At 41.9% G+C, this 27,740-nt stretch overlaps 1 protein-coding gene across 1 annotated transcript in view; it reads left to right on the top strand.

Moving 5' to 3' along the window:
• Nckap5 (NCK associated protein 5) overlaps positions 1 to 27,740 on the top strand; it is an 806,966-nt gene that overhangs the window by 352,307 nt on the left and 426,919 nt on the right. The window contains exon 5 of the mRNA XM_051203949.1: positions 20,439 to 20,572. Coding sequence (XP_051059906.1) covers positions 20,439 to 20,572 — 134 coding nt within the window. The remainder of the gene's footprint in view (positions 1 to 20,438; positions 20,573 to 27,740) is intronic.

Genomic DNA, 27,740 nt, shown 5'->3' with positions numbered 1-27,740 from the left:
AGAAAATTAAAAACAAAACCAGACTGTAGGTTATCTGTTCAGTTACAGGATAATTTGAGTGATAGGACATAGATTCATTCAAGATTAGTATAAATTAATGTATTCCACATGCAAGGTATGAGCAAAATCCATTGAAGATATTTGAAGCAAAGGCTGGGGAGATGACACAATCAGTAATGTGTTTGGCATGCAGCTCTAGCCTAGTCAGTGAGCTTCAGGTTCAGTGAGAGACCCTGCCTCAAAACACAAGACGGAAAGCAATCGATGAAAACACCACTTGTGAACTTCAGACCTCCAAATGCATGCATGCCAACTCTCTCTCTCTCTCTCTCTCTCTCTCTCTCTCTCACACACACACACACACACACACACACAAATATGTAGCTACAACCAAGTAAAGTTAAGCACACAAAACAGTAAGAAAGCATAGTGGTTTGTCAGGTGCCCAACAGCTAAGTTCTGATGGTAATACATAGCAATACTTTGGAGAAGGAGACTTGGCACATTACCAAGGGAGAGAGGGTGGGACAGGGTTAGAGAGGCCAGGATGGAGGGTGTGAGAAAATGCACCTTGAAATAAGGAGGGCCTATGATGGCATAAGAATAGTGAGCCATTACCATGGGGTCAGTTTGTGAAGGATCTCACATACAAACCTGAGCAGGTTTTGTTGTTGTTGTTGTTTGTTTGGGGGGTGTGTTTCTATGTTCCTTAGGTGATGGGAAGTTGTTGAACAGGATGGCAACTTGGATGAGAATTTGAGACCTAGGGCAGATTACAGATGATTAAAGCTTGAGACAAGGAAATAGGCTAGAAGGCTAATGCAAGTATCCAGGTCACAAATAATGGACACTTGAAACACAGATTAAAACTTAGGAAGAAATGCAAGATAGATCAGTGCAATTGTGTAGGAAGAACCAACAGCCAGCATGTCAGGGGCAAGCCTCTGCTTGGCTTGCAGCAAGGACTCTGGAACGTCCTGCCACCCTGAGCCTGGAAACAGTGCATATCATCCTTACACACACACACACACACACACACACACACACACACACACACACACACACATATATATACATATACATACATACATACATACATACATACATCATACATATATATATATATATATATAGTTGCCTGCTACATACTGCGTTAGGATCTCGCAGACATAGCTTAACTGTTGTGCTTACCAAGTCACATCTGCCATGATTCATGGTGCGAGACCCTCAGGCCATTCAATTTCCAGCATGGAATGGGAGGGGCTCATGCCACCCCACTGCCAGCTGAGGAAGTTTGGACTGCTGATCACCTCTGAGTAGAGTCAGTTCTCTTTAGGAATGTGGCCCCTGCTAGGTTGCCTGTGCTCTAGGGGATTGTCCCACACCAATGCCTACATTGGTAGCACTGCTTGGACTTAGTGGTTCGAGGGGAGGAAGAGGAGTAGTAAGGGTTTGGGGAGGAGGATGTGAGAGTCCTTGATGAATTGGAGGGGGAAGTGGAGGATGGAGGGTATATATGATTTAAATACATTATGTACATGTATGGAATGACCAATAATAATAATGATGATGCTGATGATGACGATGATGCTGATGATAATAATAATAAAAATAATTTAAAATACAAGCTTTCTGTCAAAGAGTTAGGTTTTTCCTCCCGCAGCTGGTCTGGTCCCGCCGCCGCACCAGCCCCAATTAACACACTGAGACTCTGTATTTGATATAATTCTGTTGGCCAGTTACTTGTTTCTCATCGGCTAGCTCTGTCTTAAGTATTAACCCATTTCTGTGTATTTCCACGTGGTCTTCTTACCCGGGAAAGGGGCCAGCGTCTCATCTCCCCAGTCTCTCCATCTTGACTCCTCCCTTACTACTTCCTCTTTCCTCCTTGTCTCCTAGCCCCTCCTATCTTCCTTTCCTATTGGCCAACAGTGCTTTATTCATTAACCAGCATGAGAAACATATACAGAATGACATCTCCCATCAGACTTCCAAAAACCAAATAACACAAAAATCCCAACCAAGTCAAATAGGTGTTGAAAACTCACAAAGCAAACAGACCTCCACAGAACAGGTCAGGCTCAGGAGGTGCCCAGGATGGCGGCCTTTGGAATTTAAGGAGATTGTTGCAAATAATTCTAGCAGGAAATAGAGGGCCTTTGGAAGTGGGATGAACCAAGCAGGTTTATTATGTAAGTGCTATTTATGAAAACATGGAACAAGGAAAGGCCTGAGAGCTGGGGACCTGCTCAGTCCACAAAGGGCTGTGTCTCATCTTGGCAGTCATGACCCGAGGGCCTGGGCAGCCATGGAGAGCTGCTGCTCTTCTGACCACAGTGGAGGATGGAGGTCAGCTTAGGATGGCTGCAGCTGCAACAGTGGTGGTCTAGACACATCCACCGGGAGGAAGTGAAGACAGACAGGCGGCACCTGCTTTTTCTCAGATCGCTTTACATCTCACTTGTTCATCCTATGGTAGCATCTTCCCCGCTATATCAGTCAATCCCTTCTGGAACTATTGTCATAGACTCACACTGAAGTGTACCCATTTAGTTGAGTCCAGATGCTATGAAGTTGAAAGTCAAGATTAACCTTCATAGTGTCCTTTTAAATAATGATGATGATGATAAAAAAAGAAACACCTTGCATTTGTGTGTGTGTGTGTGTGTGTGTGTGTGTGTGTGTGTGTGTTTGTGTGTGTGTGTGTGTCTTTCTAGCATGGGGAGGTGAAAGGACAACATATGGAAATTAGTTCTTTCTTTCCACCAAGTGAGTTTGAGGTTCAAACTCTGGTACCTTTACCTGCTGAGCCAGGTAAAGACCTGTGTCTCCGTGTCTTTATCAAAAGGGGCACATTAGTGGGTTTACTTCTTGCCCTACTGTGTAGGGATAGCCATGGATTCTCTGTACAAATAGAAAGAGTGTCGCCTCCTCTGGGACCAGAAATTGGCTCCTCCCTTCCCCCCCCCCAGATCTTGAATTTCCCAGACTTCAATCCTATGAACATAAATGTGCGTTTGATAAAGTCATCCAGTCTATGGTATTTTTGTTTTAAACTCTCTGTGATCTCAGAGTCAGGCTTTGAGGCACCCACCCCCTCTGTGTTAAAAGAGGCCAGGTTAATGCATTCACTGTGGCTCACAAATGTTATTTTCACTCAAAGAAAAGTGAAACTAAGGTAGAAATTAAGCATTAAGCCCGGTGAATGCACAGGTTGAGCTGAGGAGATGCTGACAACAGTTAATTAAACAACAAACCCTTTGAAGGCTCTAATGGAAGAGTTCTACAGGATGCCTGTTATGTTTTCACAAGCACCCAGTGTGAAGTGGGCACTATGTTGGCTCTTGGATGCATTATCCACCAATAAAAGCAGAAAAGATGCTGTAGAACTGGTCTCCGCATTGCCCATAATGCTCCCCACCATGGAGTTTTGCTAGTAACTGAGGCTTCTCTGCAAACTCCAGAACACCACTTTCAGAGGCAAATCCTATCACCCTGATAGCATTTTCTGGTTTTATTTGATCTTGAAAAACATTTCATTATGTTTAATTTAGGGAAATGAGATTTCCTTAATTACTATCAGTAGCAGCTATTAGAGGCTCAATTACACCCGCAAATTCATTTTTAAAAGCTTTATGGTTTTCAGATAAAAAATTTCAAGATCTAACTGCACCCATTAAAACTTACTGTCCCTCCCTCTGGTGCCCAGGCTTCCAAGAGTGAAGATTGGCTTCACAGTGCAAAAATAAATAATGCCAGCATTGGAAGATTAGCCTAAGTGGGGCTTAGTAGCACTCATTTGAATAAGTCAGATATTTCATTAAATAAATTGGATCAACAGACATGATTGTAGATTTTGTTTCCTTAGGGTTTCCCACATAGTAAGATGTACAGTGTGAAAGGTCAGGCTGCCCCTGACTGAGAATGAAGGTGTTGCCCATTCTTTTGTGGGCAAAGACCTGGGATGTGTAACTGTGAAGTTAATTTCTGCATGGCCACTGTTACATTCAAAGCTACTTCTCTGTAAGAGATTGTAAGGAGCATCTTGGTATCCTGTAATGTATTGGTCTTTTAAATTATATCAGTGGATTCAGAAATCATTCTCATTTTAATATATTCTAGAATTGTTTTCTCATATTATCAGATAATCATTGACATCTATCCTGCGTATCACTCTTGTTGGTCATGATAATATCAGTGAGTTATTCCTTCCCTTAAATGAAGAGCTAAATAAGCTTGCATAGAGTTAGAAAATGTCAGAGTCTGTGTGGAGCTGCCCACCGTAGGCTTCCAGCCTCCTTGCTCACAGTCTGAGTGATTTTTCCTGCAGTACCTAAAACACCAGCATAAACATTTAGTGAACGCTGCTAGCTGTACTTGACCAATGCTTGGTGGCAATTTTGAGCTATGTCACCAAAGCCACCTTGGAGCAAGAAAGCACGTTTGAGGAACTTTGGGCCAGGATCATTGAGTTCCCTCACTGTAATGCAGCCATCTTCCCCAAGGGACTAGAATACCAACTGCTACTAATAAAAATCGCAAATTTGTTTCTTGCTGTGTGTCATGGGTTAGGCCATGCAAGTTCAAATGGTTCAAAATCGTCATTCCTAGAATCCTTTCTTGCTAATAAACATGAAGGTGAGGGCATTCTGTAACTGATTTAAGGTATGTGCATGGAGAAGTGTCCTGTTTTTGTTGGTTTGTTGTAGCTGGAAGAGCTTGGTATCATTCCCAATTTAATTTAGCCATTACCGTGGAATGGCTACCAATGGAGAGCAGAACTGTGCGCTTTAGGGACTTGGTGTTTGAGTGAAGTGGTGTTGAAAGGCGAGAAGGATACGAGGTACATCCTTACCTGTGTGGACATTACATACCTGCATGGAGTCCTACTTCCTGTTGCAGTAAGACCATCCTGCTTGCCTAAAGCAAATGTTTGAGATGGCTAGAGAATTTATCTTTACAATGTCAAAGAGTCCAAGATCAATGCGTGCTTCTTTGAGGGGACCTCGGAGTCCAGCGAGCTAATTTTGAACACAGGTGCTTGCTGCTTAGGAGCTGGGTCTGGAGCAATGATTTTATGACGCAAAGTCGTTATTGTTTCTCATTTGCGCCAGCACCTCCTTTTCATTCTCTGTAGCTGTTGCTTTTAATGACTCTATCATGACAGAATGTGCACAAATGGGTGCGTGAGCATGAGCCGGACGAGCCGGATGGTTGCCATGCTTAGAAACATAATGAAGGACCGAGTTGTGTTAATTATTATTCTCTGAGAGCCTGTGATTCAGTAGCTGTCCGGCTTAATAAAGACTTGCTACAGTGGAGTGATCCAGCTGTGAGGACCATGTAAATATTGTAATAAGCACCAGAACCGGTGGGATCTTTCCTAATACTTGCAGAGTAGTTTTTCATGCTGTCCACTCGCAGGAAAGCTGCAATCAGCCACGGAGTTGTTTGTCAATGCCTGGGTGTATTTTTGTAAGAAAATATTGATTACTGGCTGAAAAACATTTAGTTTTAACGACAATCAATGGATAGCAGACGAAAGGACATCTGAGGTTCTGAAGTCTTTTAAAATATGAGCCAAACACAAGATCTGGGGAATTACTGGGAGAGGGCAGGACCCAAGGGCTGCATGCACTCCAGACTACACACTCACTCTTCTCTACTAAGTCACCTTAGATGTGACGGAGAAGACAGGACGAATGAGTGTGCAGGAAGACTGACTTAACTTAGCACATAGTACATAAAAGCAAGCAAAGTTTTTTTTTCTGTGCTCTGATTAAAGGGTTTGCTGTACATCCTTAGAAATGTGCCATTGTTCCTTTTCGAAAAGCTTCATTTCATTTTTTGTATGCATATTTCTGTAGGGGTGTGTATGGATGTGTATAGATGCCCCCAGACACCAGAAGTGTTGGGTCCCTCTGGTGCAGAAGTTACAGAGTTGTTAATTGTCCAACATCGGTACTGGGAACTGAATTTGGGTCCTTTGGAAAAGCATCAAACACTCTTAGCCGCTAAGCAATCTCTCCATTCCTGTCTCTCCATGTGCGCATGTGCCTGTATGTCTCTGTACATTTCTGTGCTGGAGAATGCAAGTGTTGTATAAGTCCTCGGCTGCCTTCTACCTTTCTGTTTATGACAGGGTTTCTCACTGGCCTGAAACTTCACCTTGTAGGCCAGGCCAGGGACCTGTGAGTTTCCAGAAGTCTGCTGGTCTTTGCATCCCATCTCACCATTGCTGGAACTACAAGCTGATAGTGCAAGCACTCATCACCTCCCCTGGCACTGACAAATTTTATATCTTATTATTATTTGTACATATGTGTGCAAGTACCTGGATGCATGTTCACACATGGGTATGCGAGTATGAGCAAATATGCCATTGTCAGGTTGTAGGCCAGAGGGCAACTTCTGGGAGTCAGTTCTTGCCTTCTTCCCTGTTGAGGCAGGGTTTTCTCATTTCTGCCACTGTGTGGTATACTCTAGGCTCACACACTTCTGGAGGATTCTCCTGTGTCCACATCCTATCACATTGTAGGAGAGCTATGATTTTAGGCATTCCACTGCATCTAGCTCAGCTTACCAGTCTTGGATGGCAAGTGTTTTTTTATTCACTGAGCAATTTCTCCAGCTCCTTGCTTGGCATGTTTTATGTGGCTTCTGGTGATCTGAATTCAGGTCCACACATTTGCAAGCAATCACGTTTCTGACTGAGCCATCTTCCCAGCCCTGCTTGCTTTTAATGAGTGTCTAAACTTAAATTTTTTTGTCAACTTTGGGAAAAATTATATGGAAAAACATTGAAAGATTTGACATCTGTCAGCATGAAATCTTTCAGACTATTATTAGAGACTCTGAGGTAAAGAAAATATGCATTTGTCTGACTATATTAGTTACCTTTTCATAACAATAGTGATATACTCGATATGGGCCACTCACAAGGTAAAAGATGTATTTGAAAGTCTGCAAGTTCCAATCCAAGATCATGTGGACCTCATGTATTTAGGCCTCTGGTGAGGATGGGGCATTATGACTAGAGCTCAGTTTACCAGGGAGCACTCACATCTGCACCTAGGAAGTAGAGAGGCAGAGCTAGCTGGTGGAGGTCCCACAACTCAATTGAGAGATGCCTTCACTGACCTCTAAGTGTATCACTAGACCCCACCTTTTAAAGGTCTATAGTATCTTCTCTAGCATGACCTGGGGACTAAGTCTGAACATCTGAATGTTTGAGGAATAGTCAATATCCAAACCAATAATTTAAAGTCAAGTACTCAAACCATAACAATGATTTATTTGTTCATATGCTATCATCAATATTCAAAAATTTCTAATGGTCACATTAGCTAGACATGATGCTGAATCTTTGTAAATTATTGTTGAGTTCAAGTACTAAGTAGCTGTGATGGTGAGTAACTGTGGAGGTTCTTCTCCCTGAAGCCAGGGGATATGGTCCATCCCTTTCTGAGAATGGGAAGATGCACTGGCTAATGGTTCAACACTAAAGGCTAGGATGTGGTTCTGTATTACATGGACTGGTGCCTCTGCACAAGGATGTAATCATGGGGATAGAGAACAGATTTGTTCCCAGCACACTAAGAAGCACAGATATTAGATGTTTTCAGAGCTCCCAAAAGCTTTAATCCTTTCCCAAGAGCACAAACTGAAATTTTCATCATCGATGGTTGCTATCCAATTTCATTCAGTGTGGGGAAAGGGGTATCAAGTTGGTTTTGTTTCTTAATACCCAGCATCAAGGTTATAATGTGAAAAATCTGAATAGGAAAACAACAGCAGAAACAGTGGATCATGTCCTAGAAAAAGAACGCCTTGGATTGACTACCCACCAACAGTCGATCTTGGCTCTTGACTGGGGTTCCACAAACTATTACCACACTGCCTGCCCCCTGCTCATCTGTGCTTCTTTCTGAAGTGGGGCCCCTCTGCAGCCCAATCGTGGCCTCTCAGTTCATGTCCATCTCCCTGCCTCAGCTTCCCAAGCACACACATTGCTGTAGCTTGACTGGGGTGTGTGCATACACATTCATTCATTGGACATCTGTGCCCATTTTTGTGATCAAGGGTGTATCTAAGGAGTTGAAGCAGAGACAACAACTTGGAGAGCCTCGAGTAGTCAGCATCAGGTACCCTATTGAGGACATGCCAATGCCTGCAGTGAGGATGATCTTACACTTAATTGCTTTGTGATACTCTTTTTGAAATTGCTGTGTATGTGTGTGGGTGCATCGCCACAGTACACATGTGGTAGCCAGAGGATGACCTGTGGGAGTAGGTTTTATTTCTACCATGTGGGTTCCGGGGACTGACCTTAGGCCATCGGATGTAATGGCAAGTGTCTTTACCCACCAAGTCATCTGGCACAGCCACATTGTGGTTTCTTGATCCCCAGTCCCCTGCCTCACCTCCTCATACATACACAGACACACACATAGACAGACAGACAGACACACACATACACACACACAGACATACACACACACTCATACACACACAGACACACACTTAAACACACACACACACATAAACCTTTCTGCACTCTACAGTCTCTAACAAGGTCTTAAAAGGGAGAGACTTAAGTTCATTAGCCACTTCAGTAGTTGATGTGAAAATTTACTAGAAAAAACTCCTAAGTGAGGCTACCAGGTCCTAGACCTATGATGTCAGACTGGCTGCAAACAACCCCGATCCCCTCCACCCGCTGGTCCCCTACCTATGTGCCTTTGTAGCCTTGTGTGCTGCCTAAGAACAAGAGAAGCCAAAGTAAGCAACCAAAAAAAGGACTGGGTTGGGACCAGCACCCATTGCCAGCTGTCCTGTGTTGTCCCTCAATGCTGTGGCTTTTGTCTCTAACATGAGGGACATGCACAGAACTCTGCCGGTCTTCATATAAAGTCATTTGTAATGTTAGTGAATGACCTTTCCCCCTTTTTCTTATTTTCATTCATTTTTGTCATGTAATTGAGTGTCCAGTTTCTCCCAGGATAACGGAAGCATGCTTCTGTTATTTTAATCAATTTTTGTTCTTTGGCTGTTTCATAAGCCCATATAAGGACTGCTGATCATTTTTATCCCCAATATCCTCCGTCATCCCTTTTCCTGTCCTGATGAACCTCTTCTTTTTCCATACAGGTTCCCATAGAGTTTAATTAGTGTTGCTTGCATGCTGGGTGGAGCATGGGCAGCTTACTTGTGGATACACTACTGAAAAAACAAACAAACAAACAAACAAAAAGCAACTTAGACCCACATCACCCAGCAGTCATTGTCAATAGCCCTCAAGGAAGACTAGGCATCATCCATGAGGAAATGTTGACAGGCTCAGTCTTGGACAGAGAACACAGCTACAATGAGTTCATGAGTACAGTGCCTGTGCTACGCCCAGAAGGTGCCATTTTCTCCACATCTCCACATCATCTGGCTCTTAAGTTCTTGTTGACACTTCTTCCATAATGTGTCCTGAGCCTTTGAGGGGGTGATAAAGCTGTTCCATCCAATGCCAAGAACTCAACTCAAAGTGCTGATTTCTCTCTGCACATGGACTGGTCATGAGTGTAGATCTGGTACTTCTCACAAGGTATAATTAAATGTACCTTTTCTTTTATTGTTTTGGGATGGGGTCTCTCTTAGCACAGATGGGCTTTCAGCTGGCTTAGGCCAGTTCTAAACTTGAAGCAGCCAGCTTCTACCTCTGGAGTGCCTGGAACTCCAGACCTGTATGCCTCTGCAAGCCCATCATAGATGGTGCTGGGGCTCAAACCTACGGCTTCTGGTATACTAGGCCAGCAATCTCTCCAGCAAGCTGAGGTATACTTTTAATATCTATATGTTTCCTCATCTTATACACTATTTTATAGCTGTTGGTATTTGCTATAGTGTGATAAGTAGATTCCTTCTATATTAAAAATAAAAATGAAGCAGAATCTCTGTGGTATTTATTTATTAGCAACTGCTTGTAAGTGATGTTCAGTACAATGGACTCTGTCATTAATGGATCCTTTGTCATTCCTTCTGACCTCAGAGGTGAAGCCACTGTGCTATGAATGGTACCCCTTCTCCTTAATAACAGTTAACAATCACAAATTGGAACCTTAAGCATTGCGCATGTTCAATCCAATCCTTTGGTAATAATTTCTGGGAATTTTCTGTACTTGTAGAAGGGAAGGAGTCCTATTTTATAACATGCATAGCCTGGAAAAAAAACTTATATTTTAGCATTATGATTTCCTGAAAAGGGCAAAATTTCCTAGAGAGATTTTTCAGGATGTTAATAGAGTAATATTAAAAATGTTTGATACTCATTTTTTACTGTGCCAGTCAGGCACAGATTTAGTTTTGAGCTCATATTTATGTATATGTATATACACACAGTAATTTATAAATGCAGGTGCAATGTGAACATGTGAATCTCTCTAGCCTAGATGCTGAAGTCTCCTAGTCCTTTGTAACCGGCTCCTCTTCCAGTAGTCTTCAGAGAGTGACTTGAGGGGTGGTTGACCTTTGTGCTTAGCGGGAGAGACCTGGGATGTACCTGGTCACCCAAGAAAAGTAAACATCCTTGAGGGCCTCTTTGTTCTTAACAACCTAAAGCACTTTCCCAAGATTTCTGTTTCCCTTTGATTGCAAGTTCCATAGCAAGGGAAAGGTACTAATGTTTCCATGTGGTATGATAACTCCTGCTGTGTTCAGTCAGGTCTGACAGAATGTTCCAGAAGAAACCTCTTGTGAATGAGAGAGAGCTAAGCAGTCAGCCAGGAGTGGGAACTAGGGAAAAGCTAGGAATTTATAAAGCATGCCCCTCTCAGCATGATTCCTAACACTTGTTTAAACTAGTCACAGTAGACCTGTAGATACACCATGTGCAATCCCTCAGCGAGCTTCGGTGTCCAGCTACACACTAGGCAGATGTTCTGTTAGTGCTGACTCCTGTCCCTGCTGGCATATTTCTTATGAATGGTATTTATCATGTCTTCAGTTGCTTACAACTTCTGTCACTGGGGACTAGTCCTATGGCATGACATTATCCTTCATTTATATGATTGATCAAGGGCCAAAAATACTTTGAAGAGAGCCATTCAGGAAACTGGGGAGATAGTTCACTATGTAAAGAGGTTACCCCAAAGCATAAGACTTTGGTGCAATCCCAGAGGACACATATGAACACACACCCACACAATAACAACAACAACAAAATGGCCCCAAAATTTATCATTAGGCAGGTGGAGAAAGGGAGATTCCCAGGGCTTGCTAGCTAGCTAGCCTTTTCTAATTTGGGAGTTCCAGGCTACTGAAAGATCTGGTTTTAATTATAAAGTAGAGTGGTCATGATTTCTTCAGACATAGGCACACGTATATATACGTGCATAAGTGGTTGCTTAGATATTCTTGTAAGAGAATACATTTCCCTTTTTAAATGATGAACTGTTTTGAGTCAATTCCTATCTTAGTTTTTCATGATTTTTTAAAAATAAAAATGACATTTGCATAAAGCCTACCTTCCAGATTAGCACAAACTAAATTTTCAGTGTGAAATATCTTTACCATCTTCTAAGGTTGATGATTCTGTGAAAGAGAATGCTAACGCATTGAACCATAGCTTGCTCACGATTCCTTGACAATCTTTTAACTGTTCTCACTGACCTTTTCATGATGAAATGTGAAAGTTTGCATTTCCTAACAACCATGAGGCAAATTGCTTGGAATCAAGTTTAAAAGTTGTGAAAATTCTACTTTAATCTTTCTGCTCCAAAACACGAGAAGCCGGTCCTGTAAACACCAGTCCAGTTATTCTCAAAGCTGTGTTTGAAGAAATAGCTCTGTGTAAAGAAAAATCTCTGGGAAGCACTGGGAAGTGTGAAGGCCATCTGGAATGTTCTCCAGATGAATAAAAAGCATTTGTGGAAATTATTATTAATTGCCAGGATCCTGCAAGCCACTTTGTGGCAGACTTAAACGCTTCAACAGTAACTTGTACAGTCAGATGTTGACATTATAATTATTCTCTTATTTTAGAAGAGTGAATAATTATCATAGCAAACACTCTAATTTCCCATACACATAATTACACCCATTCACTGAGGAAAGACAGGAATATAAAGATTCCTAGTCTAAATAGGTTTTTTCCTCTCTCACTGATCTACAAAACCAAGGGGGCTGAACAGAATGAACAGAAAATGTACAATTTTAATATATGCAATTGCAAATACTCTGGAAGGAGAGTCCTAGAAGAAATGAAATTTATGACTTAATAATTAATGAGTGAAAGTGCCTGATCAGGTGAGACGAATATCAAATTGGATTTGCATTCTATGGGCTGCAGGGAGAAATCTACAGGCAGGGAACAAGAAACAACAGAGGAAGCCGTATGAAGTTTTTAAAATAACACTGTATAGTATCCTCAGCATCAGGATCCCAACTAAAAGTGGTTACTACTTGAGAACTGAAGAAAAAGTTGTGAGATTCAAAGTCTACAGGATTCAGCTACACTTAGCAAGGGTTTATTCTACATAGTTTTTGAACCACTCGGGCATGTGCTACCACGATGGGCAGGTCCTTACCAAGCACAAGGCTCAGTCCCCTTCTCAACAAAACAGCATTTTAGAGGAGCTGGGACATAGCTGTATATGGAGTATTTAGCAAATGAGAGGATGATATGTAGTTCTAAAAACATGGGGCTAATCATTGAGAATATGAGGGACGATGACATGCCTATAAGTCTCAGGAAACATTAAGGACAGGGCAGGAAGAAATAATGTAAAAGTGGGAGGAAGAGACTTAGTATTGTGGAATGCTATCTTCTGGGCAGGACATGGTCTTTATGCTTCAACTCACAGAAGCTGCGATTACCTGCACAAAACCTACACAAATTGAGCCCATCAGTATTCTGTCAGTCATGATCAGGGAAAGAAAGACAATTTCTCCAGTGGTGTAATTTCTGGTGAATTTCCCATGGTCTTGTAAACAATCCCTTCCTCCATGCTCTTATAAGCAGCCCTAATGATGTTCAATTGGTTATGGATAATAATTTTAAAAAAAGACATGAAAGGAAGAGGGTCCGTGCAGAAGGAACATTGGAATAAAAGGTTCAGGTGATGGAAATATATGTACAAAATTCTCATAGCGAGGCAATTATGTATAATTAAAGTGTGCTAAGAAAAAATAAAAGTATATCAGAAAGTAGGCTGTAGTTTAGACAGGCATGTGGTAAGAGAGACCTTAAGATTGAGAAAACATGGCAGGTGTTAACCTTCATGGGAAATATACCTGAGCTTCAGTATTGGAAGACAGTAGAGAAAAGACCTCTGAATCCTGTGTGGTATGGAGCAGAGAGAAATACAACATTTCTAGGTCTGGCACAGAACACGGAATACGTTAGTTCTTCATTGCTCCATGTGGCTTTAGACAGGGAAGGAAGGAACAGAGTGGCGGAGATGAAAGGCACAAATATAAATCCAAGGCCACTTGGATCTGAAAGATGTTTCAGAGTATAGCTCTACAAGTCCAGACTGCTGAGAGAATGAACTGCCACTCTGTTATGTACTGAATACACAGCCTCCAAAGCAAAGAAATGGGAATTTAAGAATTCAGTTATGTATGAAGCACTTAATCAAATTGATTTCCCAGAGTTCCCAAGAGGGTAGAATAATTAATAGCTACTGTTAATTGTGATCAATTAACATGACAAAAGAGAAGGATCTGTGACTAAAGTAGAAGAATGTATCACTGATTTTATAAAAGAGCCCATTGGCCGAGTAAATGAAGCACTTACTAGGTTATGTTGAGAAATGAGCCTTTGGACCAAATAAACCCTTCACCCTGCCATGTGTGTACCCAAACACATCATCTTGTTGAGATTATGCTTCATCTCTTGATAATCCTGGTATCATTAGTAATTATATTTTCCTGCTAGGGTTATGACTGATTTTATGGTTGTATAAAGTCTGGGAGTTGGGGGGAAGCTTAACTCTTCCGAGGAAGGTTCCCACAGAGTAGATGTATTTCCCAAGGGGAGGGTCCCTCCATTGATATATCAAAATATCTGGCAGAAAAACAACTTAAGGAAGCAAAAGTTTACCTTCACCCACACTTTAAGTAAACAGTCTATCAGGGCGGGTAGTCATGGTGCAGGAGTGTGAGTTAGCTGGTCACATTGCATCTGTAGTCAGAACACAGGGAGTTCAATGTTGCTGCCCAGCTCACTCACTTTCTACTCTGTATTCAGCCCAAGACCCAGACCCATTGGAATGGACTCATCCACATCCAGGATGGGGTTTCCCACCGTATTAATCTAGAGACTCCTTATAGACATGCCCATTGTGTCTCTTGGGGGATTCTAGGTCTTTTTCGGTTTCTGATACCATCCCACAAAAAGCTGAACAAGAAGCTCATGGGAAAACCAAAGTGACAACCTAGACACCTAACCTCAGGTCTTCTTTACTGCATGAATCAAGATGCTTATAATGTTCAAAAATATGCATGCCTGTACATACATATTTTTCCTTCTTGCTTTTCTTGTTGTATGATGGTATCAAGACCATGGGTTTGCATGATGAAGTAAATTTTGCCATTTTATTCTTTATTCAGAATTCCGATTGCTAAGTAAAGAGGATGATTGTATTAAAAAAATATTTATTTTCTTAGCCAGGCATGGTGGTGCACGCTTTAAATCCCAGCACTCAGGAGCAGAGGCACGCAATCTTTGAGTTTGAGGCCAACTTGGTCTACAGAGTGAGTTCTAGGATAGCTAGGGCTGTTACATAGAGAAACCTTCTTTCCCTCCCTCTCTCCCTCTGTCTCTCTGTCTCTCTGTCTCTCTGTCTCTCTCTCACAATTTTCTTTGTGTGATCCAATCATCTGTTATCATGTCTTTGAGTATGCACAAATGTGTGCTTAAGTGTAAAGAGCACAGGTCAGTGTTTGATGTCTTCCTCTATCACCCAGAGCTTGTTTAGCAGACTACTATAACTAGCCACCTCACTCTGACCTTTATGCTTGGAGGACATGCACTTTATCTACTGGGTCATCTTCCAGCCCAAAGATTTCTTTTGCTTGAGGAGTTATTCATATCATATGCTCACCTGTGGCTTTTCCTATAGGCCTTCCCTTTGGCATAGCGAACATTTTGAGATGCACCCAATCATCCATCTGTCCTCTTTGCCCTTGAAATTCCTGCCTACCCCAGCTCTGCTCCCTGTCCTCATCTCTGTTATCTAAGTCACCCTTTTGTCCCTCCTCGCACTTTAAAAAGTCATGCTCTGTGTCTTTTTTTAGTTGGAATGAAAGCCGTGTGTCCCCCAGGTGATGTTATCAGCACTGTGGATATATCCTGTACTGTTACTATCCGTGCATCACACAATCTGATTCTGATTCTTCTGTTACAGCCAACAGTGCATGCTTTAAAAAAATCAATGCTGAAGTTCTTTATCTGCATCTCAGCTTCTAGAATGACCGAATCTTTCATAACTAATGGAGATATTGAATTCAGAGAGGGCTTATGGGGAAAAAAATACATGGCAATTTGTGTGAAAAGCAAAAATGAGACTGCAATTAGATGCTGTAACTATAGCTTAATTTAGATCCATTTGACATTGGTTTGATAGAAATTGGTAGAGAGTTTTTAAATTAAAACTAGCTTTTTTGTGAAAACATTAGTTTAATTCTACGCTGATGTGTTTGACTTATAGAACTCTTTCTTCTCTCTCTTTCTCTCTTTCTCTCTGTCTCTCTCTCTCTGTGTGTGTGTGGGGGGGAGAGAGAGAGGAGAGAGAGCGAGCATGAAGACAGGAACACAGCTGTAGCTCTTTAGGTGCGGTCCACTTTGTTTTTGGAGACAGAGTCTTGCTGGGTTACTCTGGGTCAGCTGGAATGGCTGATCAGTGAGGCTCAGTGATCTACCTCCCAACCACGCCCAACTTCTTTTTCCTAATGGTCCCTAGGTGGTCAAACTCAACTGCTCATGCTTGTAAAGTAAGCCTTTTCCTAATGGAGCCATCTCTGCAGCCTGTCTCATGGACTTCTAAGGAATAAAAACAAGTGTTGCTTTAGATTTCAGGTTATGAAGAGAATGAAAAGGGCCTGTAATTTGTAGGACATTTGGGGGTGCATTGGCCATTGATCAGTAAACACATGGAATCCTTTGGCATTTTGGACACCAGTAAGCAAGTCTATGCCTATATGGAAGTGCTGAGTTCCTAAGTTGGTTGTCAGGCTTCCCTCCAAGGATACTTTATTGAAGTTCTTTTCTGTAAAAGTCCTGGAGCAAACCTGTGGGGGTTGATAAAATAAATGCCATCTTTCATTTTCTCTGTTTTAATTTGAGTGAAAAAATCTGTGTTTGGAGATTACATGTATGTCAAACTTTGATGGATTTCTTCAAATTATATATAAGGAATATATTTTTTTAGTGAACCTTCATAATTTTAATTCTGTGGAACAGTCTCTGGTGTGTGTGTGAGTGTGTGTGTGTGTGTGTGTGTGTGTGTGTGTGTGTGTGTGTGTTTCTATACTTGACATAGCATCATCAAATTTAACTGAAAATTATTCATGTGGAGAAGAAAGTTGTCCTTTATTAGATATCAGACCCTGCAATATCACAGTGAAAAAAATTGAACAAGCTTTTTTAAACCAAGAATGACCTTGAACTTCTGACTTCAACCTCCCAGGTGTTGAGACTATAAATATGGGTCATGCCATCCATTTTATGCTGTCCTGGGGATTGCACTCAGGGTCTTTGGCCTGATAGCAAGTACTCTACAATTGAGTCCTAGTCCTAGTTATCTGTTTGTTTGTTTTTTAATTAAGGAAGGTAACTGTTTTCTCTGCAGAACTTGTCACTTCCCAATGCATATGCTTTTGGACTGTTTAATACATGACATTTCCATCCAACACCACCTCAAACTTAGTCTTTAAAAATCTATAGAAAGGGCAACCATACATGCCCCTTCTATAAAGTTAATTGGCATATAAAATATGTTGTTTGTGTGTAATACTGATAAAGGGTAAGGTTTTTACTTTGTATAAACATACAGCACAGCTTACCATTTTTTTTTTTTTTTTGCAGAGAATTAACTTTAGTACATTTTCCTCCTACAAATACACTTTCCATTGTTGTCCAAAGCTTCCAGAATGTCATATTCCAAGAAGACAGGATGAAGATTTTATTCTGATTTGTCCTGATGTCAGTAAAAGTAAATAACTGGTAGAGTTCAGAGGGAACAAAGATAGGACTTAACCAAAAAGCCAGCTCCAAAGTCAACAAGAGTGAATATATCCAACACTACAATGCGTTAGGTAATGATCTAAAAACACAAAGTTTTTTGCACAGGAGAGGTGATCCTAATCTCAGACAAGTGTTCATCCATCTCTAGATTTATAAAAAAAAAAAAATAGAAAAGACATCTCAGATACAGTGCTTGAAGTGGGTGCTGTTGGAACTCAGGATTGGAAAAGAGGATGAATTGATGCTCTGAAAGGGTCTTTCTGATGGCTGATCCTGGGAACAGCCCTTACGGGTGTCTCATGAGCAGTATATAAGTGAATGAGTGTGTGTCTCTATGTTATTTCTACCTTTGCATATGTGTGCAGGGGCCAGAGGAGGATGTCTTATGTCCCAGTTACTGTCTTCCTTATTCCCTTGAGGCAGGGTTACTCACTGATCTGTAACTAGACTGGTGCCTGCTAAACCCCAGTTACCCTCCTATCTCCCCTCCCAGTGCTGGGGTAACTGGTGAATTTGGACACACCTGACATAGTATGTGGGTTGGTGCTGGAGAGTCAGAGTCAAGTGTCCAAGCTTGATCAGCAAATTTTCTTGACTCACTGAGCCATGTCCCCAGTGCTCAGGGGCCTTTTAAGCAGAGGGAACACATGGCCAAGGCCCAGAGGCTGGGAGATTGTCAGTATTTTCAGTGTGTTATAATATACTTGTAGAATATATTTTAATACTTTTTGATACTTTCTTCGTGGTCCTCAGAATAACATGTTCTCCATAAATTTGAGAGATCGATCAGTGGTTAAGAGCACTTGCTGCTCTTGCAGAGGACCAGGTTTGGTTCATAGCACCCATGGGGTATCTTATAACTGCCCATAATTCTTGATCCAGAGGATCTGATGCCTTCTCCTGAGCTTCACGAGTACCAGATGTTCATGTGGTACATAAAAGTACATACATGCAAAATACTTACACATATGAAAATGAGTAGACTTTCAAAATCAGGCTGGAGAAAATGCATGTTTGCTCATCTTGTTCTTGCAAAGGCTGGTATTTAATCATGGATGTTCATGAGAGCCACAACATTTGATTTATCGCAACATGGAGCTTCTCACTTCTCTTCCTCCTCGCACAGGAATGGAAGACCACCCTTGTGTTGAACCATCACATACCTGACACCGTAGAATTGTTTCATCTGTCCTCACAGGGTTCCACTTAGCAGTAACGACCACAGCAGTGGGTGACAAAACTGGAAAACAATAACAAGAACAAAACTTAAAGGGACTGGAGATGGCATTGTGTGGCCGAGTCAGTATCGTAAGGAGGATCTGAGCTGAGTTCAGGACAAGCTGTTCTGGGCTGTCACTTACTCATGTCCTTTTGTGAGATCAGCTAGTTTGTCAGGTTTATGGAAGCAGTGAGTTGTTTGGCCTGTTTTTAACCTTTGAAACCCTGATTGGACAGAATTAAAACTAATTCTTGAGAATGTTTCTCCTTAACTCTATATTCTAACTCAGAGCTACTTAATATTTTTTAAAAAAAATTTTAAACCACTTTTTGATTGAGACACTTTTATGTGACCACATGCTGACTATAAATCATATGATTTGTTTAAAATCCATTCTTCTGTGTATATGTAATCTTACTATCTACTAAAAAATGAAAGGAAATTCTCATAGTAATGAAGTGGACTCCTTGTTTGTTTCGATGTAAAGAATTAAAAGTCTTGGCTAAATATTTAATACCATAGTGCACAGGATGTCTTGAGTGTCTTCAGACTTGCCAGATATTTTGATTTTTTTCATCAGTACTGAATTCAGTGCTTCTCATTAATACCTATTTTAGAAACTGCTAGAAATTCTGTCCTAATCCCAAGCTAGAATCCATTGAATCCCTTCTTGTAGGACACTCAGATAGACAACTCTACAGCAAGAGTTAAAGAAACATCCAGACATAGTCCAGGGCAGAGATATACTACTGATAAGATCCACACATGCTGAGAAATGATGGCAGAACACACCCCTGTCCTCCATAACTAAAGCATTACACGTTTGAAAGAGCAGCAGACTGTGTGTGTACAAAGAAACACTGCTATTTACAAATAAGAGAGCATTAAATCTGAGTCAAGGTGTTCAGGCAGTGTCCCTTGCTGCTTCATGTCAGGACAGTTTGTGCAGTGCAGGGTACACATGCTGTGGCTTCAGAAGAGAGGCTGCAGGGAACCAGTATACTCAGCATGGACATCGCTGCCACAGACCTTTTGGATTCTTTGTTTGATTTTGAGTTAATTTTATTTGTTGAGTGTTCATAAATGTTGGTTGTTTTCTAAACTTTCATGACCTGCATGTTCAGTCTGTGAAGTTTCAGAATCTACATTCTAATTAACTTGAGATCCTTGTTCCTTCTATGCAAATGGTGATGCTTCCTTTAAATGATATGCCAGAGATTGAAGAGATGAAGTCATTCTGAACAGACAGTGATGCTTTATATCTGAATGACTATGACTTTGATGGAGGTGCAGGGTCATAGTTCCTTACAAATGACAACTTGGCTTAATGATAATAAGTTCGCTACGAGTGAAGCGGTCCAGGATTCACTTCTGCTTCAGGTGACCATGTGTGTTTATGCTCACTGGTCAGGACCTGCATGATGTCAGAGGATAACATTGGAATATGTTCCCATCACTTTGTTTTTTGATCTTGGGTCTCTCATTGAACACAGAGTTGACTTTGACAGCTGGAGTGTCCGTGCAGCAAGCTCCCTGTGACCACCCATCTCTGCTTCTCAGCAGAGTGCTTTTGGCCATGACAGCTTTTATGTTGGTGCTGGGGATCTGAACTCAGGACCTCTGCGTACTTGGAAAGCAAACATTTTATCTGCCAAGCCATTTCTCTAGGCCAAGGTTTCTATGATCTTTAATACAAATGTAGGTCTTTGATCCTTGGCTTCCTGGTGTATAAGAAGAGGTTAATGACAGAATTTACTTCATATAAGTGTTATCATCAGTGTGTGTGTGTGTGTGTGTGTGTGTGTGTGTGTGTGTGTGTGTGTACTTTCACGTGTGCATGCACATTTTACTTAGCTAGATAAGTAAATGTGAAGCTAGATAAGAATATGAAGCTCAGGTTAGCACTTAAGAACCAGCAGCTCTCCTTGTGTCCTGTTTTGGCACAGACGCCTTCTGAAGGCCATGCCTTTGTGTGTTTCGTAGCATGAGAAGCTGATACACGAGTTGGAAGAGGAACGACACTTGCGGCTACAGAGCGAGGAGCAGTTGCGGGAGGTGACCCTGGAGTCGGAGCGCAACAGGATCCAGATGCGTGGCCTGCAGCAACAATTTTCCAGGTACTGTTGTCGGGGAACACACTGCTTCTGAGGTCTCTTCCCCTCTGCACCAGTCAGACCTTAGACTGACTTTCTGAATGGCAAGCATTTGTTAGCCTCAGAGACCACTCTAATAACCCTGGCCTTCTGTTCTGGCCAAGCCATCTCTTGCACAGCTTGCTTAATCCTCTGGAAGTTATTTTGACCCGACAGTTGTGGTTTGTTAAAATTGCTTGTCTTTTCTTCCCTAATGCCTTCCCCAATTGTTGCTCAGTGGGTTTGACCATGGATTGAAGGTCTGTGGGTTCTGCCAGCTAGGACAATAGGAATTTGATGGTCATGCTAGTACTGTTTTATCATGTGAATCTAATTATTTGGTTTTTTTTTTTTTTTTTTTTTTTTTGGCATGAGTAGCCACAATAAAGAATAATGGATTTATAAACTACTTGGGGTAGGTACTAAAAGTACATAATTCTTGCAGAGGACTGGAGTTCAGTCTCCAGCATTCACATTAAGCAGCTAACAACTGCATGTAACTCCAACTTGAGGGGACCCAGGGACTTCCTTTGGCTCCCTTGGTCACCTGACTCCTATGCACCCCCTCTGCACACACATACACACTCTACATAATTAAAAATCAAACTTTTAAAAAAAAGGTATGACTACGACTTGGAAGGAGGGTTTTAAAAGAGAATTCCTCCTTAGACATCATTTTAGCACAGTCAGAAAGTTTTGAATTCTAGTCAGTTGATATAGGACCCAGTGATGGCACAATTTCCTGTGTTAAAATCTGTTCAGTGCTAAAGGAGAAAAGAGAGCTGTGCATTAAAGTTCCGGGAGCAGGTATAGTTCTCCTGTGAGGGACAATTCACTCTCATTAATAAAACTGGAAAACTGTTTTTATTCCACGTTTCTATACTGAGGCCATCCTAGGCTGTGACATGCTTGAGATGTTGTCCTGAAATGTGGATGTTCATGAGCATGGTGTGGGGACCTGCACTTCCATTATGAAGCTTTTTATAACAGTTGACTATCTCCCTCTGCCCCTTCCTCCCCCCCCTTCCTCTCTCTGTGGTGGTGGGGTCACACACATGCCTTGACACACACACACGAGTCAGAGGTCACTCTTGGGTGTTAGTCCTTGTTTCCCACCTTCTCTGAGACATTGCCTCTTGCTGATCCCCCCTCCTGTGTACAGCATTCCTGGAATTCTCTTGTGTCTGCCTCCCGTTTCCCCATGGGCATGCTAGGAGTACAGGAACATGGACGCTGGTGTCTGCCTTCATGTGGGTTCTAGGGGTTTGAACTCAAGTTCTCACACTCTGTCCAGAAATTGCTTTACCTACTGAGTGGTCTCCTCAGCCTCTGGCTTAAGCTTTTATATGTGTTGTAGAGTGAGACCTCAGTTCAGCCTTGAGATAGTTTCCCTCACTGTGGTAGCCAACACACACTATGGCTGCTCCTGTCCTTGGTTTGAGGGCATCGAAGAACATGGCAGGAAGGATGGATGACTCATCTGTATTCATCACTGTAATTTGATACTCTGTCAGACACATGAAATTACTCAGGTGGTATAGAAAAGCACCCATAAATACGCTAACATTCCCATGGCCCTCCCCTCTCATGCCATAACTTACACCGCCTTACCCTTAATTCTCCTCTCCTTTGTGTGAACTCTCACTCGATGTGTAGCAGCCAGTAATAAAGGATGCTCTCCAGTTCAACTTGAAGCACTGCTGTGGGATATTTACCATTTTAATGATACAGGAAGGAAAGGGGCGGGGCTCGCTCTTTGCACTATCTAATTGAGACGTCTCTATATTCAAGCTATTGATTTCCATGATGAGCCACAAAAGACACAGTGAATTATTTTCATACGATGCCAGGTCACCAGTTGTAAATCAAATGACAATCCCACATAGATTTGAGTCATGCGAGAGTCCGAACTCCATCCTGAGCTGAAAGAGAAGATAATTATATGTACAATAAATAGCAGTTGGTTTCCCAGCCTGCTTTTGTGAGGATATTTCCCACTGCAATCAGGTTTCTTATGTAGAGCTTAAATGGCCTTAAAAGGTCAACTGTAATTATAGCCAGAGAACCAATAGAAATCAGCCAGGGAGGGGACATATGACAGATAATTACATGATGATTTGGCATCCTTGAACTATTTTTGATGGCCTTTCGCACGTCAAACTTTAGTTTTGAAGGTATTGCCAGTAGTGGTTGTTTATCTTTGTAAACTCCTTGGTATTTGTACAGGAGAACATACCTTTGGGCACGTTGGTCAGTGGAATGGTCAGATAATGATTTGCATGGGGATCCAAACTATTATGTTGAACTTTAAAACTTAAAAAAAAAAAAGGATTTGTTTTCATTATGTATCTGTGTCTGTGTATGAGTATGTTCACATGAGTACAGTGGCTGTGGAAGCCAGAAAAGGGCATTGGATGTCCCGGAGCTGGAGTTGCAGACAGTCGCAAGGCAGCTGTGGTGGAGGCTGGGCATTGATTTCAAGTCCTCTGTAAGAACATTCCTCACTCTTAACAGCAGAGCGCTCTCTCCAGCCCTTGTATTTAAACTTCTATATGCACGACGTTATCTTTTCCGACCATGGGTTGACAGTCCCTTTATATGTGTTAATAACCAGGAGAGGTACAGAATATTTTATCCCACGGGCAGATGTCAATTTTTAAATTGTTAGTGTGCTACTTTCTCAGAGATTTCTGACTTACAATGGAAGGTTGATTTACAAGAAGGCTGATGAAGAAAAAACTGGCTCCTTCATAGAAGAAGCCATACCCTAGTTTCCTAATGAAAGAAGGTAGAAAGCATAACTAGCATGCTCACACCATTACTTACTAAAGTGCACAGAAGGGGCTGTTCAGATCAGATTTCTCCCATAGGCGAGGAAGCCCTTTTAAAGGTGAGTTCTTAGAGGCAGTGGTGGTGTTACAGTGACTCTTATGTGTGTCACTGCACAATGAACATGTTCCATATGTGATGGCATTTAACCCGTTTCCTGGTGGTGTACATGGCTGGGCATGTTTCATGACAGGTTCGTGCTATAGCCATGTGCAATTCTATAATTGTTCTCATATCCCCATTGCTGAACTCTGTTATGTGTTCAGTGTGTGTCTCTCTAGTTAGCCAAGCCTATCTGTATAGACAGAGCTTAGGGCAGTGCTTTTCTTCCTAGGTAAAGATGGTGATGACTAAGGCCCAGCCTCATTAGCTCACCTCAAGTTAATGAAGTCTTTGTGCCTGGCTATACTTGCATAGAGGCAAAAATCTCAGGCCCATTATCTCCAATGGGGTTTGAATATTCATGAAGAATGCAGCAACTCCCCCCCCTCCAGTACTGATCTCATACAAAGCCTTACATATTTTGCACGTGTATCACATGTGGTTCCTCAGGAAACAATATAGTGAATTCATGAATTGTTCCTTAAAGCTGCTGTCCTTTACTCTTTTTTTGACCAGTGTGTGCGTGCGTGTGTCTGTCTGTCTGTGTGTGGGAGAGACATGCATGCTGGGAGAGGACAGCTTTGGATGCCAGCAATCACCTTCCGCCTTGTTTGAGTTAGAGTTTCCTGTTCACCACTGCGTATCCTATACTAGCTCACCAGTAAACATCTGGGTCTCCTCCAGTTGCCCTCTCCCACCTCACAGTAGGAACGCCTGGATGGCAGAGAGGTGTTGTTGCTTTCACCTTAGGTGGCTTCTGGAAATCCCACCTAGAGCCCTCACTTGTGGAGCATGCCCAGTGAGAGCTTCGCCCACTTAGCCATCTCCACAGCCTGAAAGCTACTTGTCTATCGCAAATGACCACTTCTGTTTTATATACAACAAGAGCAAAGGAAATGCAAATGCAGATGAAGAGGGCTTACTTGCTGTGGTAGAGCTGTAGATGAAAGAAGACCTTCGCTCTGACTCAGGGCTGCAGGGTTGGTATCTGTTAATGGGTTAGCGTGCTGAGCCATGACTCATCAGATGGCATTAGTGACTGCATAGAGCTAACAGTCGTGTCTAGCTTTGTTGCATAGCAGCTCTGTGCTTTGCTGTTTGCCTCTCTAAATTAAAATTGGCTTAGTAGACTCAGCATCTGGCAGGCATGTCTTGTAAACCATTTCCTGTCAGTAAATGATATCATGCCTGCAGTATCCTATGGAGTGTTTCCTACGAAGCCTTGGAGTGTTCCCACTGTGTATTACGTCAGCGTCTAAGCAAGGGGAGCAGCTGCCCTTTGCTGCTCTCCAGCAGTCAGGGTTAGTGAGAATCACCCATGCAGGGTTCAAGCTCTCATTCCCTACATCCTATGTTCCTGTGCAACTGTTCTGACCTTCTTCACTCTGGATCCCGTATCTCTTCTCCCTTAAAGCCTTTCAGTCATTACTGTTTCAGAGGACCTCCTGTCACAGTTGACTGCTGCCCTTAAGTGCAGTTGGCTACATGGTGAACTTCAAGAGGTCACATGGAGTTGGATTTTACCATTTAGCTCATTGAAGGATTCCTGTTCCCATTATCAGCTTTCCAGGATCTGTATGGTCCTCAGGTTCTTTTTTCTGTTCATCAGGATGGAATGGGGACCTGTAATAGAAGTGGGTGAAATAGTATAATAAATATAATATAATATCCCCTTAATTCTTTTTTCTTTGCATGGCTCACACATACATTGAGAGAACATTTTGGGGGCTATAGAGAATTCAATACTTGCCATTCTTGCAGAGGATCTAAGTTCAGTTCCTAGGAGCTATGCTAGAAGACTCATAAGTGACTTTGAGGACAATCCCAGAGGCTCAGAAATCCTCTCCTGGATATGGGTTTACATAAATGTGTGTGTGTGTGTGTGTGTGTGTGTTCATGCACGAAGGCAGGAGTTTAAATGAGTCCACCTGACTCAATATAAATAGGTTTTATTAGGGAAAAACTTACACAGATAAGAGTAAATAGCCTCCACTGCTCCAGAAGATGCAGTCTCTGCTCTCCAGATGATCTCCAGAACCTAAGAGAGAGTGAACCAGCAGCTTCTACCTTATCAGTGGATCATGTCTGCACCTGAAACCACATCCAAAGGGTGTGGCAGCTGCTACAAGATCACTGGCAAGGGAAGATGCCACTATATACGCTCACACTTGTACAGACACACACACACACACACACACACACACACACACACTTATAAATAAAAGTAAATCTTAAAAAACAAACAAACAAACAAAAAACCCAAAATCCCTTGGAGGTGAGCTTCCCTGGATCCCTTGGATGAAACATGAAGACAGGGACCACCTGTTTACCTCTGGCTGGTCAACAGCTCCTTTGCTCTGCTGTCCTGTTCCCGGACTATCAAAGACATTGATTTAAAGCTTCAAGCACTAAAACTGCTAGAAGAAAACATAAGCAGTGCCTTGTAAAATGTAGGTGTCAGAAACGAGATCCTGAGCATGATTCCATTGTCGAAGACATTAAGGGTAATTTGTCAACTTGCCTCTGAGATTGGTTTTCCCGAATGCCTTGTTCCTTCTAATGAATGCAGAGGTTTTTTTTTTTTTCCTTTTCCTACCTCTATGTAAATCTTATCCATACCCAGGTCCCCCTTTCAACTTCCAAACGATTCACCAACCCATCTCTTTATCTCTTTTCTTAGAAATACTTTATCACAAATATTCCCAGTCCAGTTAGTGTTGCTCATGTGTGTATTGGTGTGTGGCCATGCACTCTGATGGGGGACATATTATTGGCCGTGTCAGTTAAAAAAAAAAAAAAGTGACTCTCTTCCTCAGTGGCCATCACTACCAGTAGCTCCTCAGATAGGAGCAGGGCCTTGAACACTCCTCCCATGCCATGCTGACATTTAGGCTGACTTGATCTTCTTGATCTTGTGCAGACAGATACAGCTTCTTTGAGTTGATGTGTGTGACCACCATTTCATGTGTGGAAGACAGAATTTCACAGCATCCCTCCCTCCTTACTGGCTCTTTAATTTTTATGACTACTTTCCCTCAATGTCCTAGAGAGTAATTTTTGATTGACTTGGAGTTGCTACTTCCACACCCTCTGCAAGGTTTTTGTTGTTGTTGTTTGTCTGTTTTGTTTTGTTTTGTTTTTTCTGGCTGAGACTTTTCATGGAAATAAGGCCTTTTTATTTGCCACTGTATATAAGTATACTAGAAAGCTAAAATGGCTGAGAAACATTGATTGGAGGGTACATTTTCTTCAGTATGCAACAGATGGAGGAAAACAATTTAAATGGTATTTTTAAACATTCCTGGTGAACATAACCTAGGTCAAGTATTCCTCTGTGCAGTTTGTGTTTTAGCGATGCTATCTTACTCCAGCATAGCATAGGCAGCAAAGGCAACTGTATAGAGAGCTAGAAAGAAAAGCCATTTCAGCCTGGGTGTCCACTAATTTGACGTTTGGAACATTCTGTTCTTCCATTGTATTTTTGTCTCTACCTAAGAAAAGTGACACTGTAATGCATTGTTTCTTGAAGTTCTAAAAATGAAAGTATTCAATATTGAGCTGAGGAGATGGCTCAGTAGGTCTCGTGTTTACAGAACAAGCTTAAAGACCAGACTCCACTCCTAGAACTCATGTAAAAAGCCAGGTGTGGTGGTGTAATCTCAGTGCTCAAGAGGCAGAGACAGGTAGGTCCCTGTGGCTTGCTATCCAGCCAGCTGAGTTCTTGTTGGATAGCAGGTCTCAGAGACCCTGTATCACATGAGGAACAACATCCAAAGTTGATTTCTGACCTTTTCTCTATCTTTCTGGGTCTGTGTCTCTGTCTCCATCTCTCTCTCTCATATACACAATTACACATACACACTAACACAAATATCTACACATGTATACAAAGGAGCATCTGTTGTTACCTGCTGGGCCTTCCTGTAATGTTTGCAACATCCATTCATTCATAGTGTGGTCTCTTTGTAGGCAGCAGTGTCCTGTCTGGTGGCCTGTTCTGAGAATACTGCCACTGCCCCACCTTAAATTGCTAAATATTCTATTGAAGTCATTGGACCTCCACATCTCCATCGTTTTCCATGTAAAATGAGAAAAGTGGACTGCTTTATGCTCTTATAATGCTTTTCATGCTCTTTAGAATACAGTGAGTTAGGAATGAAATGCATTTATTTATCATGTGAAATAAATATCACACAGTTGGAACCAGGCCTTTGAAGTTTCC

Source organism: Phodopus roborovskii, unplaced genomic scaffold (assembly GCF_943737965.1).
Source record: "Phodopus roborovskii unplaced genomic scaffold, PHOROB, whole genome shotgun sequence".
Taxonomy (NCBI): domain Eukaryota; kingdom Metazoa; phylum Chordata; class Mammalia; order Rodentia; family Cricetidae; genus Phodopus; species Phodopus roborovskii.
Note: the sequence above shows the minus strand (reverse complement) of the source record. Positions and strands in the feature narration are given on the sequence as shown.